Source organism: Ceratotherium simum, chromosome 33 (genome assembly GCF_057802395.1).
Source record: "Ceratotherium simum simum isolate JZ-2026a chromosome 33, ASM5780239v1, whole genome shotgun sequence".
NCBI classification, from domain to species: Eukaryota; Metazoa; Chordata; class Mammalia; order Perissodactyla; family Rhinocerotidae; genus Ceratotherium; species Ceratotherium simum.
This window is the reverse complement of record NC_141932.1, coordinates 21,824,276-21,839,582: the sequence shown is the minus strand read 5'-3', so window position 1 is coordinate 21,839,582 and position 15,307 is coordinate 21,824,276. Positions and strand designations below refer to the sequence as shown.

At 55.2% G+C, this 15,307-nt stretch overlaps 1 protein-coding gene across 1 annotated transcript in view; it reads left to right on the top strand.

The window, feature by feature from the left end:
- Positions 1-15,307, top strand: part of SPTBN4 (spectrin beta, non-erythrocytic 4) — a 70,253-nt gene that overhangs the window by 10,924 nt on the left and 44,022 nt on the right. Inside the window, exons 3-13 of the mRNA XM_087421734.1 lie at positions 428-601; positions 3,384-3,475; positions 4,595-4,675; positions 5,884-5,999; positions 7,739-7,851; positions 7,947-8,134; positions 8,209-8,326; positions 8,598-8,756; positions 9,858-10,160; positions 10,930-11,080; positions 14,021-14,957. Of these exons, the coding sequence (XP_087277860.1) occupies positions 428-601; positions 3,384-3,475; positions 4,595-4,675; positions 5,884-5,999; positions 7,739-7,851; positions 7,947-8,134; positions 8,209-8,326; positions 8,598-8,756; positions 9,858-10,160; positions 10,930-11,080; positions 14,021-14,957 (2,432 nt within the window). The remainder of the gene's footprint in view (positions 1-427; positions 602-3,383; positions 3,476-4,594; positions 4,676-5,883; positions 6,000-7,738; positions 7,852-7,946; positions 8,135-8,208; positions 8,327-8,597; positions 8,757-9,857; positions 10,161-10,929; positions 11,081-14,020; positions 14,958-15,307) is intronic.

The window sequence follows — 15,307 nt, the reverse complement described above, 5'->3', positions numbered from 1 at the left end:
TGGGCGTGGCTCCAGGCAGGAGCCCGGGAAAGGGAGGCAGTGAGGGGTGTGGCCATGGAACTAGTGGCAAAACGTTGGTGGTCTGGGGTAGAGATCCAATGGAAGGGGTGGGACTATGGCTGCAGGTGGGGGGCGGGGCTTCGTGATAAGTGGTGTGGTTATCAGAGGTGGAGCTTCAGGGGAAGGGGCGGGGCCAGGAACTTGAAACCATGACAGGACTTGATTCTTGAAAAGGTCTGGCTCGGGGAAGGGGCGGGGCTTCTGTAGAAGGATTGGGGTCCTGGGTCTTTGGTAAGACTGAAGGGGCGTGGCCGTTCTTGGACATCCGGGGGCGTGGCTATGGGGCGGGCCTCTTTGGACGGGGTGGGGCCGAGGGCACCGTGCTCTTGGCCAGGCCCTGGGTCTCCCGGCACCCCTGCCGCCCTAGCCAAGGCCCACGCGCGGTCGCATGAGGATCCACTCGCTGGAAAACGTGGACAAGGCACTGCAGTTCCTGAAGGAGCAACGCGTGCACCTGGAGAACGTGGGCTCGCACGACATCGTGGACGGGAACCACCGCCTGACCCTGGGGCTGGTCTGGACCATCATCCTGCGGTTCCAGGTCAGCCCCAAGTGATCCCAGCCCAGCGCGCCCCCACAGTGGGGCCTTAGGGAGGGTGTCCTTCACCCACTCATTCATTCATTCACTCATTCATTCATTCATTCCAAAAATATCCCTAATATGTCCAGGAGCCCCGTTCCGGGTGGTGAGGATGAAAATGATTAAAATATTAATTATCGTTATCACCACCATCACTCTAATCATCATTTATATATTTTTTACTCTGTTCCAGTCACTGTTCTAAGCACTTGGCATTCAATACACACAATAAACCCATAAATTAGATACTATTTATTATCCCATTTTACCAATGAGGAAACTGAAGCCCAGAGAGGTGAAGTAATATGCTCAAGGTCACACAGCGGCATAGTGAGTTCAAATTCAAACTGGGAATTCACATCCAGGCAATCTTGCTCTAGTTCAGAAACAAAATAGACAAATTTTCTGTCTTTACAGAGCTTACATTGTAGTGGGATAGACAGACAATCAACAAATGCGTAAGTGCATAAGCAAGTCATATATGGGAAAAGGACCAATTCTAGGCAGAGAAGTAAAAAGAACAATGCAGGAAAAAAATAGATTATGATAAAGTAGTTAAAGAGATATAAAATATTAGGTTGATGGTGTTGAGGTTTTAGCCTTGGTGATCAGAGAAGGGCTTGGTCAGATCTGAGAAGCTGACGGCTGAATGACATATGAATGTGAAGGAAAAAGCATTCCAGGCAGCAGGCACAGCAGATGCAAAGGCCCTGAGGTGGGAATGAGCTTGGCATGTTGGAAGTCCAGAAAAACCAGTATGGCTAGAGGGTAGGAGGCAAGGGGGAGACAGGGAGGAGATGAGGTCATAGGGGTTGGCAGGGCCTAGGTGATCTGTGATTAGTGGTTTGGATTTTATTCTGTCTGAAATGGCGAGAGATTGGAGAGTTTTATCAAGAGGAGGGGCATAATCAGATTTAGAAGGATCCCTCTGGATTGAGGTGGTCGCCAAAATTGAAGGCCGGAAGCCCAGGGAAGAGATGGGAGCTGGACGGGGGTGGGGCATAGGGAGGTGAAGAGGGGGGCAGGTAGGAAAGACGCTCAGGAGGGGGAGTGGACACTCTATAGGGAAGGGGAGGGGGAGGCGGGGGTTCAGGCTGAGACTCAAGGCTATGGCCTGGGCACGGGGGGATGGTGGGCCCCCCTGAGACAGGGCCTGGAAGGAGGAGCAGATTTGGGGTAGACACTGAGGCCTGTTTGGGATGCAGTGATTATAAGGGCCAGGGTCATCAGGGGAGGCATTTAGAGTCCACTGGATCCTAGGAATGGAGCTCAAGGGAGGGGTGAGGGCTGAGACAGATATGGGCGTTGTCAGCACAGCATCCGGGAATGAGATGGTGGAGGTGTGAGATCATCCATGCATGAGGGGCTGGGACCTCCTGGGAACCAAGTTCTCCCCCTTGGAACCCAAATGCCAAACTCAGCTCTTGAGTACAGGACTCAAGTCTCGAACACCTGCCTGAGGCTCTCGAACCTGCTCAAGATTCTGGGCCCTTCAGAACTTTACCTACTAAGTGTGATACCGCAGAAAACAAAATAGATAAACATCCTGTGGTCCTGGGGCTTTCACAGGTTAGTGAGTGTGTTAGTCAGCTGGGGCTACTGTAACAAAATACCGCAGGCTGGGGGACTTCAACAAGAGAAACTTATTTTCTCACGGTTCTAGACTCTGGAAGTTCAAGATCAAGGTGTGGGCAGGTTTGTTTTCTCCTGAGGCCTCTCTCCTCAGCTTGCAGACCGCCCGTTCTCTGTGTGTCCTCACATGGTCTTTTCTCTGTGTGCACATCCCTAGAGTCTCTTCCTCTTCTTATAAGGACCCCAGTCCTCTTGGATTAGGGCCCTATCCTCATGACCTCATTTAACCTTAATTACCTCCTTAAAGGTCCTATCTCCAAATACAGTCACACTGGGGGTTAGAGCTTCAATTTATGAATTTTGGGGCGACACAGTTCAGTCCATAACAGGGGGAGATGGTAAACCAGATGAATAAATAAAACGTATAGGTGGTGATACATGATGGTAAGGCAGGGAGGGGGATGTGAAATTTGGGTGCACATATTGAGATGTAAAATCAAGTGGTTGGTGAGGGCCTCACTGAGAAGGTGACATGTGAGTAAAGACCTCAAGGAGGGGTGGAGCCATGTGGGCACCTGGGGGAAGGACGTCTCTGCAGAAGGAACAGCCAGTGCAAAGGCCCTGAGGTGGGAGGATGCTGGTGAGTTAGTGAAGAGGACTGTAGGTCTCTGGAGTGGAGTGAGCTGTTGAAGATGAAGTGAGACACGTAATGAGGGGTGATCGTGAGGACTTTTACCCTGAGTGAGACGGAGCCATGGAGCATGTTGAGGAAAGGAGGCACGTGATCTTATTTGGGGGTTCACAGCATCCCTCTCTCTGCCGGATGGAGAACAGACTGTGGGGGCAGGGCCAGGGAGACCAGCGTGGAGGCCACTGCACTAGCCCAGGCGGGAGATGATGGTGGCTTGGCTTGGATCAGGGAAGTGGCCCAGATGCCAAGGATGGAGGCTTCTCTGGAAACTGAGACCCTAATCTACAACTGCCTCCCCCCATTGTGGATGTCCTGGCTCACTCCAGAACCCATCCTCACACTCCTGAACCCCCACTCCCAGCCTGAAGCTGCCCCTCCCCATCTCCTCTGTCGCCTAACACCCTCCCTGGCAGCAGGATTGGGGGTGTCCCCCAGCCTCAAGCTCTCCGGGCCCAGCAGCCGTGTTTCGTATCCTCACAGATTCAGGTCATCAAAATCGAGACTGAGGACAACAGAGAGACGCGCTCCGCCAAGGACGCACTGCTTTTGTGGTGTCAGATGAAGACGGCTGGGTAAGGCCCCCAACCCCACAGCGAGGAGGCCCTAACCTTGGGGCTTCCTTCTGGGACAGGAGTGCAAGGGGCAGCCCAAGTCCTCAGTGTCAGAAGTCACATCTGAAGCTAACGAACTGGTAACTAAAATACGTCCACTCTTCCGATCTTGACGAATAAGCCTCTATGACAATCTGCAGGCCGGGTTCACATTTAGAACTTGGGCTCCTCAGAGAACGATGATGGAAAGGGATGGACTTTCCCCAGCCTGCTCCCTTCTCTCTCCTCATCTCATCCTGCCCCTCAAGAGGCCTCCTGTGCACCCGTGTGGACGACACAGCCCTATTCCCCAGCTCTGGCCACCCCGCCCCTGAAAGCAGCCACCCCTCAGCCTAGGAGGGCACTCACCAGGGCACGGGCAGCTTGGGTGGGAAGTTCAGGGTCCTGGTACCTTCACTGAGGTTGAGAAAGGGGGTCACAGGCTCTGCTGGGCGTGTCCCCTGGACCCCCAACTCTCCGCCTGCGGGGAGGGGTGTGGCCTCCAAGTGCCCTCTGGAGAGCAACCCCTGGGAGGAAGGAGGGAGGGGGCAGGTATGGACGGAGACTGAGCCTCCTCTGACTCTCATCCTTCTGGGGCTGTCTGTCTGTCTTCAATGCTGTCTGTTTTTCTATGTGTCTGTCTTTACCTCTCTGTCTGCTTTTCCTTGTTCCTGTCTCTCCCTCTCTTTCTCCTTCTCTCTCTTCTCTCTTCCCTCCTGTCTCTCTCCCTTCCTTTCTTTCCCCAACTCTGTCTGTATCTTGCTCTCTCTGTCCCCTCCTCCATCCTCCTCCTTTCCTTTTCTCCCTTCCTCCCTCTGCTTCTCTCATTTTTCTCTTCTCTTGTCTCTCTCTCTCTCGATCTCTCTCTCTGTGTCTCTCTTTCCATCTCCCTGGTTATCTATCTATCTACCTACCTACCTACCTACCTATCTACCTCTATCTGTCTCTATCATCTATCTGTCCATTCATCCATCCATCCATTCATCTATCATCTATCATCTGTCTGTCCATCCATCTTTCTCTGTCTGTCCCTCCCTTCCTCTCTCCCTTTCTCCTGACTCTCTCCACCTCTGTCTTTGTTTCTCCCTCCCACGCTGCCAGTTACCCTGAGGTAAACATCCAGAATTTCACCACCAGCTGGCGGGATGGCTTGGCCTTCAACGCCCTCATTCACCGGCACAGGTACCTCCTGGCCTGGGGCAGACCCACCCTGCCCTGCCCCCTACGCCACGTCCCTCAGGGACACACCTGTACACGTGTGTATGTAGGTGACACACACAGACACAAGGACCCATCCCTACACCTCTATGCACACATACACATTGCCCTTCACACACGTGCCCTTCACACTTACACACAGGTGCACATACCCACACAGACCCCTGCCCAGGCCACATACCCTGTGCACTCATGGACACCCGTGTGCCCTCACACAAATATGTGCACACACACAGATACTCATGTACATACAGCCTGCGCCTGCTGCTTAGATGCCCCCAGGGTCGGGGGCTCACTCCCCCATGGATGGCCCACTCTGGTGTGTGCACAGCCTCTCCTTGCATCAGAACGTCTTTCCTTAAGGCGAGCCCCCAGACCCCCCTTCTGACTCCCTGCACACCCCCCTAGTCATACCTCAGAGACTGGTGCTGAACTGGCTGAAGGTGGGCACCCAGACAAATTACACCCACATCATGATTGTCCACATGACAGATTGGGGAAACTGAGTCTTCAAGGCTGGGAGGGACTTGCTCTGGTGTGGCGGAAGCCAGAACCCCACTTCTTCTGCTGTGGACACGTGTTCACTCACCCCCCCTGCCGGTGACACATGCACACGAGGAGACCTAGCCCCACCTACACACCCAGAAACTCACAAGCTGTGACCGGGGTCGTTCTAACAATGGTAGCAGTTACTGAGTGCCTTCTGTGTAACCAGCATTGTTCTAATGCTTTCCAATAAGTCGTTTAATACTCAATGACCCCATGAGGCAGATGCTGTTATTATCCCCATTTTACAAATGAGGAAACTGAGGCACAGAGAGATGAAGTGGCTCACCCAGAGTGACAGCCGGAAATGGCCGAGAGGGGGTTTGAGCCCAGGCGGGCTGGCTCCTTGCATTTCTAACCGCTACACAGTACTGTATAGAAACACACCCAAGTAGATGTGCATGCATCGTTAAGTCAGTCAACGCGTGCCGTCACGCAGTACTCGCCCTCCTGGATAAATGCTGCACAGGGAGCGCACCGGCACACTGGGTGTGCCATCCCCTTGGCTGGGCCGTGCCCCTCTCGCCCTCGCCCCGGGTGGGGCTCAGACGAGGATGTTTTCTCGCCCATTTGCCCACCGGCTCTGGAGCCTGCCTGCTGCCTGCCTGCTCTGTGCCCCTGCCCAGGCCTGACCTCGTGGACTTCAGCAAGCTCACCAAGTCCAACGCCAACTACAACCTGCAGAGAGCCTTCCGCACGGCTGAGCAGCACCTGGGGCTGGCCCGGCTGCTGGACCCGGAGGGTGAGCCTTGCCTGGCCCCAGCCCCGACATCATCTTGGAGGCTCTCAGCCCCAGTGCCATCCCGAACTCAACTCCATCCTACTGCAGCACCGTCCCAAATCCCAAAGTCATTCTGAATCCCAACTCCCTCCCATCTTCCTCATCTCCAGTCCCTCCCCTTTCCACATCCCCGTGTCCCTTACTTTCACCATCTCCATTTCTAACCCCAGCCCCATCTCCATTCTTGTCTCTAAATTACGCCCCCCTTCTCCAACCCCATCCCCAGTCATCTCCCTGCAAACCCAATTCCCTTCTCTCCCCCTAATCCCAGCCCCAAAGCCAACGCCATCCTCAGCCCCATCTCCAACCCCATCCCGTCTCTAACCCCAACCCCATCCCCACCCGTCATTATCCCCATCCCCAATCCCATTTCCACCCCCATACCTATCCCCAGCCCAGCCCTGTGTCTATCCCCATCCACAACTCTGTCCTCAGCCTCAGCCCCTCTCCCATTTTCAGGCTGTCCCCAACCCCACCCCTGACTTCAGCCTCATTCCCAGCCCATGATCACGCCCCACACCAATCCCCCGCCTCTGGAATAGCCCTGGCTCCCTTTCTCTGAGTGCCTCCTCTGTGCCAAGCACATGGCTGGGAATTGTATGGAAACTGTTCCCTTTCATCCTCACACTGACCTGGTTGGATAGAATGTAGCAATCCTGTTTTAAAGTGATGGAAAGGAAGACTCAGAGATGTGAAGTCATTTGCCCAGGGTCGCACTGAAAACCACTCAACAGGACTTTCTGATTCCAGCATTCGTGGTCTTAGTCATTCCTCTCCCTCTCTCTTACAGCTGTGTTCTGTGCCCAGTGCCTGGCACGTGGTGGGTGTTTAGTGGATGTCAGTTTCATGAGGTGGGGAAGAATAAGGGCCCAGTATAACGCTGTGCATTCAGTGGGTAAATTAACATGATAATGGGAGTTTGTTGCATTTCTCCTCTGTCAGGCTGTTCTTTCTAATACGTACAGTGTTCTAGGTGGCAGGTTACTGTTACTGCTATAACACTGGGGAAACGGAAGCTCAGAGAAGTTAGGTCTATTTTCTAAGGACGCACAGTGAGTACGTGGGATTCAAGCTCATGCTTGCCCCAAACCCCATATCCTCCTATGCCATTCATACACCGAGTAGATATTTATTGAGCTCCTACTGTGTGCTGGGCATGGCGGGAACAATGGTAAAAAAAGGCAGGCACAGCCCTGGTCTTCATGAAGCTCAAACTCTAGATAAGGACATAATCACGTAAGTGAATATTTAATTACGAATTGTGATATGTTCGAGGAGGAAATGATAAGATGCTATGAGAATAACAGGAGGAGACCAACTCTAGACAGGGTGACCAGGGAGGCTTGTCTGAGGAAATTTAAGTTGAGTCCTGAAGGATGAGTGGGAGTTAGGCACACAGAAGAGGGAATAGTGTTGAAGACATTGAGAACAGCATGTGTGAAGGTCCTGAGGTGGAAAATAGAATGGTGTGTTCAAGAAAAAATTCGATGATTTCTCTATGGTGGTTCTTATATATCAGGCACTATTGAATCCCATGAGATCCCCATTTGGCCGATACAAAAACTGAGGAACAGAGAGGTTATTTATTTTTCCCAAGGTCACACAGATAGTAAGAGTGGGTTCTCCCTCTCTCTGCCCAATACCTTCAGTCCTGTCGGAGTGCTCACCACCATGCTCTCCCACTCTCCTTTACCCGCCAGATGTGAACATGGAGGCTCCAGATGAGAAGTCCATCATCACCTACGTGGTCTCTTTCTACCACTATTTCTCCAAGATGAAGGCTCTGGCTGTGGAGGGGAAGCGGATTGGGAAGGTATGAGGAGCCAAGGAGTGGGGTGGGTGGGAGCCTGGGAACCACGTGGGGGCATGTCTGGATGAGGCTGCCTCCACCCTCCTTTGCCGGGTCAGGTCCTGGACCAGGTGTTGGAGGTGGGGAAGATTATTGAGCGCTACGAGGAGCTGGCAGCCGAGCTGCTGGCCTGGATCCACCGTACCGTGGGCCTCATCAGCAACCAGAAGTTTGCCAACTCACTGAGCGGGGTGCAGCAGCAGCTTCAGGCCTTCACGGCCTATTGCACGCTGGAGAAGCCCGTCAAGTGAGGCCCGGCTCGGGAGGGAGGGTAGCAGGGGGAGGTGTGGAGGCGGGGTTCCTGAGCTCGAGCCCCCTCAGGTTTCAGGAGAAGGGGAACCTGGAGGTGCTGCTCTTCAGCATCCAGAGTAAACTGCGTGCCTGCAACCGTCGCCTCTTCGTGCCTCGGGAGGGCTGTGGCATCTGGGATATCGACAAGGTGAGCTTGAGGATGTGGGGGAGAGGCTGGGTTGCTCTGTGCAGTTGTGTAGGTTGTGCACTGCTCAAGGGAGCCTTTCATATTGTGTACCTCATGGAGTGGATATTCATTCTGACAGTTTTCCAGCAGTAAAGGGTCATGAGGAAGCAACATTTTTTTCCAATTTGCACGAAGGTGTGCAAGTGCTAGGAGGGGCCTCAGACGGAGAAGCCAGGATTATTAAACCGTGGGGGAGTTGTTGGAGTCTGACTACCTCCTCCTGTCTCCTTAGGCCTGGGGCCAGCTGGAGAAGGCAGAACATGAGCGAGAGGCTGCCCTACGGGCCGAGCTAATCCGGCAGGAGAAGCTGGAACTATTGGCCCAGAGGTTTGACCACAAGGTGGCTATGAGGGAGAGCTGGCTGAATGAGAACCAGCGCCTGGTCTCCCAGGTACGAGGCATAGGGCTTGGCTCCGGGGGAAAGGGAGGGAGGGCGGGGCTGATGGCCCTTGGGCCAGACAGGGAGACTGGATCTCCTAAGCAACAGACAAGTGTTGGATTAGTCTCCTAGGTGACAGATGAGGGTGGGGAGGAAGAATTGGTCTGCTGAGTGATGGATGGGGAGGGGAGTAGGCCTGGTCTCCAGGGTAACCAGTGAGGACACAATTAGTCTCTTCAGAAATAAGGAGAGTATATAATTAGACTCTTAAGTGACAGAGGAGGTTGTATCTGGTGTCCAGGGTAACTCAGGAGGATAGACTGGTCTCCTAAGTAACAGGATAGGGTAGGCCTGGTCCCAGTCTCTAGGGCAATGGAAGGATGGGGCTTTTTCCTGGGTGACAAGTTTACGGTTAGAGATGTAACAGGCAAGGGTGGGGCTGGTCTCCATGGTAACTAGGGATGGTGGGGCTGGTCTCCAGGGTAACTGGGAATGGTGGGACTGGTGTCCAGGGTAATGGGGAAGGGTAGGGCTGATCTCCAGGGTAACAGAGAAGGGTGGGGCTGATCTCCAGGGTAATGGGGAAGGGTGGGGCTGGTCTCCTGGGTAACAGGGAAGGGTGGAGTTGGTTTCCAGGGTAACTGGGGATGGTGGGACTGGTCTCCAGGGTAACAGGAAAGGGTGGGGCTGGTCTCCAGGGTAACTGGGGATGGTGGGACTGGTCTCCAGGGTAGCTAGGGAAGGGTGGGGCTGGTCTCCAGGGTAACTAGAGATGATGGGGCTGGTCTCCAGGGTAATAGGAAAGGGTGGGACTGGTCTCCAGGGTAACTGGGGATGGTGGGACTGGTCTCCAGGGTAACAGGGAAGGGTGGGGCTGGTCTCCTGGGTAACAGGGAAGGGTGGGGCTGGTCTCTAGGGTAACTGGGGATGGTGGGACTGGTCTCCAGGGTAACGGGGAGGGATGGGGCTGGTCTCCAGGGTAACAGGGGAGGATGGGCCTGATCTCCAGGGTAACAGGGCAGGTGAGGAAGTTTCCAGGGTCACACAGGGTCGAGGTAACAGGTGGACTGCCAAGGCAACGTGAGTGAGTGTCTGTGGCCTGCCCTGCCCCAGGACAACTTTGGGTACGAGCTGCCGGCAGTGGAGGCAGCCATGAAGAAGCACGAGGCAATCGAGGCGGACATCGCAGCCTATGAGGAGCGGGTCCAGGGCGTGGCGGAGCTGGCCCAGGCGTTGGCAGCTGAAGGCTACTATGATGTGCGGCGGGTAGCGGCCCAGCGTGACAGCGTCCTGCGCCAGTGGGCCCTGCTGACCGGGCTGGTAGGTGCCCGGCGGACCCGGCTGGAGCAGAACCTGGCCCTGCAGAAGGTCTTCCAGGAGATGGTGTACATGGTGGACTGGATGGAAGACATGCAGGTGGGCGCTGGACCGGGGGCCAAGGATGGGCGCAGTGTGCCGGGAGGGGAGCGGGGGATATAGACGCTGAAAGAGTTGTCAGAGACATGGAGAGGAAAGGGGAGAGAGACAGAAAGAGATAAAAAGAAAGTCAGGGAGACAAAGAGAGAGAGAAAGATACAGAGAGACAGAAAAAGAAAGTGTGAGAAAGAAACAGAGACAGAGAGAGAAACAGAGAGAGATAAAGCCAGAGAGAGTCAGGGACAGACAGAGACAGAGAGGTTATTCCAGAGGAAGATGGTGACAGTTTGAGAAAGAGAAATCAGAGAAAGAGAGAGCTAGAGAAGCAGACACAGAGTTAGTGATGACAATCTAAACGGCTACAGGGAAAGACACATAAGAAGATGGATCCATCTGAGAAAGAGAGAGACCCACCGGAGATAGATAGATACAGAGAGAGATGGAGATAAGAAGGATGGAAGCAGAGAGAGAGAGACAGGCACACAAAGAGACATGGAGAGGAGGAGATGGGGTAGAGATGGAGACAGAGAGAGAGATGGAGACACTGTGACAGAGCCAGAGCCCAGAAATGTGGAGACGGTGAGAGATGGAACATTCAGAGAGAGACAGATGGAGGGAGATGATGACAGAGACAAGGAGACTGAGACTGATGGAGATCAGAGTTCAAGTGATAGCCTAGAGGAGCAGAGGGCTGGCAGGGGCAGCGGGGGAGGGGGAGTGGCCTGAGGGCCTATTCCAAAGATCTGCTCAGTGCTGCCCCCTGCCGTAGGCTCAGCTGCTGTCCCGGGAGTGCGGGCAGCATCTGGTGGAGGCAGAAGACCTGTTGCAGAAGCACGGACTGCTGGAGGGGGACATCGCTGCCCAGAGTGAGCGGGTGGAGGCGCTCAATGCTGCTGCCCTGCGTTTCTCCCAGCTGCAGGGTGAGTCTGGGGTTGGGGATTGGGGTGGCGACTTTCAGGGCTGGTGCTAATAGAAGCAGAAGGACTCCTGAGGGACAGAACGAAGGAGTGAGCTCCCTGTCTTCGGAGGCATCCAAGCACAGACTAGGATCACACTCCATCAGGGCTATCATTGGGGGAATTAGCGCCTTGAGTGGGAGGTTGAACCACACGACTGCTTCCTGCTCTGAGAGTCTGTAGTAACAGTTCACATTTATTGAGCACTTGTTATGTGGTTAGTGCTGACAGCTGGATTTCAGTGAATATTATGAAAAGACTGTGTAAGCAGCAAGTGATAGAAACTCTGTGCAATTAGCTTAAGGAGGAAAGGGGAATGTATTGGCCGATGTAACTAAAACGTCCAGGGAGGGGTGAATTTGGCTTCAGGCAGGGCTGGATCCAGGCATGGTTCAATGATGCTTTTAAGACTCCGTCTCTCTCCTACTCAGGTCTCTATGTTGGTGTCACTGCTGGGCAGTGGTGTAAATCTGGGCCTCACATTTACATCCCAGCAGCTTAGCAGACCCAGCAGGAAGACAGGCCCCTTTTTCCCAATAGTTCTGACAAAAGGTCCAAGGAAAGCTTTCCTTGGTCCACGTGGGTTCCATCCCCATCGCTCAGCCAAGCACCGTGGCCCCAGGCTATACAGTGATCTAATTGGCCACATCTGTGTGACATGCCCACCCCAGGGCCAGAGTGGGGTCACCTCCCTCCAAAGAGATGGACTGAGAAAGAGGAGGGTGGGACGCCGTTACCGGAAGCAGAGGCATGGATACTGATGGGCACAACAACCCAGACTGGCTCTAAGAAGGTTCTCATCTTACTGATGTCAGTGCCCTCCAGCCCGAGACCACGAGGAACCCCCCTGCAGTCAAACCAAGTTGTGTTTGTGGGCTCTTTGCACACACCCTGGGGAAGCATGGGGCACCTCAGGAAGAGGGTGTTAGGAGGGGCTTGTTACGGGATGCGGGCTGGTGTTAGATGACTTGTGGATGATTTCGTGTGTGTTTGCTGTGGACTGGATGCTGTCAGGATGTGGGGGGTCATTAGATGATTGCACATCTTAATCATTTTTATCCAGGTGGTGGGAGGGATGGGAATTGGCAGCAGTCACTCCCCCTAGCTGGGCGAGGCAGATGGGTGACAGTTTTTGTGGACTGCACAGTGACCTTGTTTTTGTGTGTGCTCGGACGTGATTATGGAGCCGTCTCGTTTTGTCGCACTCCCTCACGGTGGCAGAGTGGCCTCGTCTGAAGTTGGTGTCCTGGGAAACTGTGTGCTCGCCGTGAGCGCTGCGAGCAGAGCTGCATGTTTCTTTCTCGCTGATAAAGAGACTGAGGCCCAGGGCTGCAGAGCTGATAAGAGGGTTTTGAGGCTGGTCTGTCTCACTCCTTTATCCGGAGGCATAGCCCTTTGGCATCCCGGAGCATTGTTCGAAAAGGAAGAGACTATCCGGCTTGCAGGATGGTGGGGAAATTTCTCACCCTCCTGGGCTGAGTCATGTCCTAAGAGCAAGTGTTGAGGTCTCCTTCCATCCCTGGTGTGGACATCCCCATCCTGGCGTAGCCCCTCTCACCCACATCACAACCTCAGGAGAGGCTGTTGAGACCCTTTCCTTTTCCTTAAGGATGTTTGTCCCAGGAGGGTCCCTCTGTCTTTTTTTTGTGAGATCTTGGTGCCTGGTGACAACCAGCAGCACCTCAGATACAGCAAAGAGGCCAGTGTGGGGTGTGTGTTGTCATGGTGACGGGAGGCAGCACTGCCTGATAAGTGGTCTCGAGTGTGGCCTCCTGATCTGCCATTTCTTAGCTCATCCTGGGCAAGCGGCTTCCCTCCCTGAACCTCAGTTTCTTCATCTGTAAGATGGGGCAAGTAAGGATACTGACCTCATAGGATGGCTGTGAGGATTAAATGGCATCGTGTCAGAGTAAGGGCTGGATACGTGGGCACTGTTGTAGATTATTCAGTTGGATGCCTTGGTATTTGGGTCAATTTCAGTGAGTGTCCAGAATTACAGAAATCCCGCATGCCATGTAGGGCAGTGTCTCTCACACCGTTTTGACCCAGTAAGAAGTAGATTTACCTCATGACCCAGAGTTCTCAGGCCCCCACACACACCCTGACACAAAGGTTTTATAAAACAAACTTTCCCCTTAGGTTGGGTGTTGCCTTCTGATATTTTCTATTCATTCTATTTTATTCCATTAAAGAAATGCTGGCCGCGACCCATTAAGTTAATTTCACAGTTCTCTAGTCACAAACTAGAAATCTAGGAGGAAGGTGAAATATTTGAAGAAAAAAGAGAGTTCTGGTCATCACTGGGGTTAACGGATAAGGCAACAGAGGATGAGAGAGGGAACCTAGAGACTTGGCTTAAGAGCAGAGCAGTTTCATTTGGTCCAGTTCTGAAGGAAACACAATTGACACTAAAATATACAGATTCTAGGATTCTAGAAATGTAGTAAAATGAGAATGACATTAGTCCCAACCTCCATTTCTATCCATTATTCAATCAATAAATCACCACTTTCACTAGGCTACTGCTCTGGGCTCCACCCTGTGCTAGGCAGTGGTGGGGACACGGTGCGACCGAGGCAGCCCCAGGCCCTGCCCTCATCGGGCTCCCAGGCCAGTGGGGGAGACAGAACTGGCAGTGACAGCCCAGAGAGGTCAGGGCTGGGATGAGGGAGTCGCAGGCAGAGTGGTCAGGGCCGGGGTGGGGGAAGCAGAGAAGTCTGGGAGAGCCAGAAACGGCGCCTGCTCCAGACTTGGGGTGTCAGGGAAGGCTGCCTGGAGGAGGGGACGCGTAACCTGGCACCTGATGAAATCGGGCGGAGGACTGGGCAGGTAGCCTGTACCACCCGCTCTTGGATGCACCCTGGACCGTGCCCAACCCGAGATCCTCCCCTTCTCCTGGCCCAGGCTACCAGCCCTGCGATCCGCAGGTCATCTGCAACCGCGTGAACCACGTGCACGGCTGCCTGGCGGAGCTGCAGGAGCAGGCGGCGCAGCGGCGCGCGGAGCTGGAGGCCTCGCGGAGCCTGTGGGCGCTGCTGCAGGAGCTGGAGGAGGCCGAGAGCTGGGCCCGCGACAAGGAGCGCCTCCTAGAGGCGGCGGCCGGCGGCGCGACGGGCGCGGCGGGCACGGCCGACGGTGCCCACGACCTGTCCAGCACCGCGCGCCTACTGGCGCAGCACAAGATCCTGCAGGGCGAGCTGGGCGGGCGGCGGGCGCTGCTGCAGCAGGCCCTGCGGCGCGGCGAGGAGCTGGCCGCGGCCGGCGGCGCCGCGGGCCCGGGCGCCGAGACGGTGCAGCTGGCGGGCCTGGCGGAGCGCGCGGCGAGCGCGCGGCGGCGCTGGCAGCGGCTGGAAGAGGCGGCGGCGCGGCGCGAGCGGCGGCTGCAGGAGGCGCGCGCGCTGCACCAGTTCGGCGCTGACCTCGACGGGCTCCTGGACTGGCTTCGCGACGCCTACCGCCTGGCAGCCGCGGGCGACTTCGGCCACGACGAAGCATCCAGCCGCCGCCTGGCCCGCCAGCACCGCGCGCTCACCGGGGAGGTGGAAGCGCATCGCGGACCGGTGGGCGGCCTGCGGCGTCAGCTGGCGACACTGGGGGGCGCCAGCGGCGCCGGGCCCCTGGTGGTGGCGCTGCAGGTGCGCGTGGTGGAGGCGGAGCAGTTGTTCGCTGAGGTGACCGAGGTGGCCGCGCTGCGGCGCCAGTGGCTGCGAGATGCCCTGGCTGTCTACCGCATGTTTGGCGAGGTGCACGCGTGCGAGCTGTGGATCGGTGAGAAGGAGCAGTGGCTGCTCGCCATGCAGGTGCCCGATTCCCTGGACGACGTCGAGGTGGTGCAGCACCGGTGAGGCGCACCTGGGGGTCTCCCGGGCCCCCTTCCTCACGCACACAGTCTCGCCTTTGTTGGCTCAACAGTTCCCAGGGGTTCCAGTAAAATGGGAATGACATTAGTCCCAACCTCACTGGCTTGTGGTGAACAGTAAATGAGTTAATAGTGTAGACACTTAGCAAATACCCGGGTTCAGGGAGCATTCCAGGAGCGTTTGCTGTTATTACTATGAGGCTTATATTCACTTGGCAGGAAATTGACCTAAGATCCTCCAGGGACACCCCGGCCTGGCCCATCCCCTGGGACTCCCACTGCCCCTGGACAAGTGTCACCACCCTAGCTAATAAAAATAGCTCTGGCCCTTG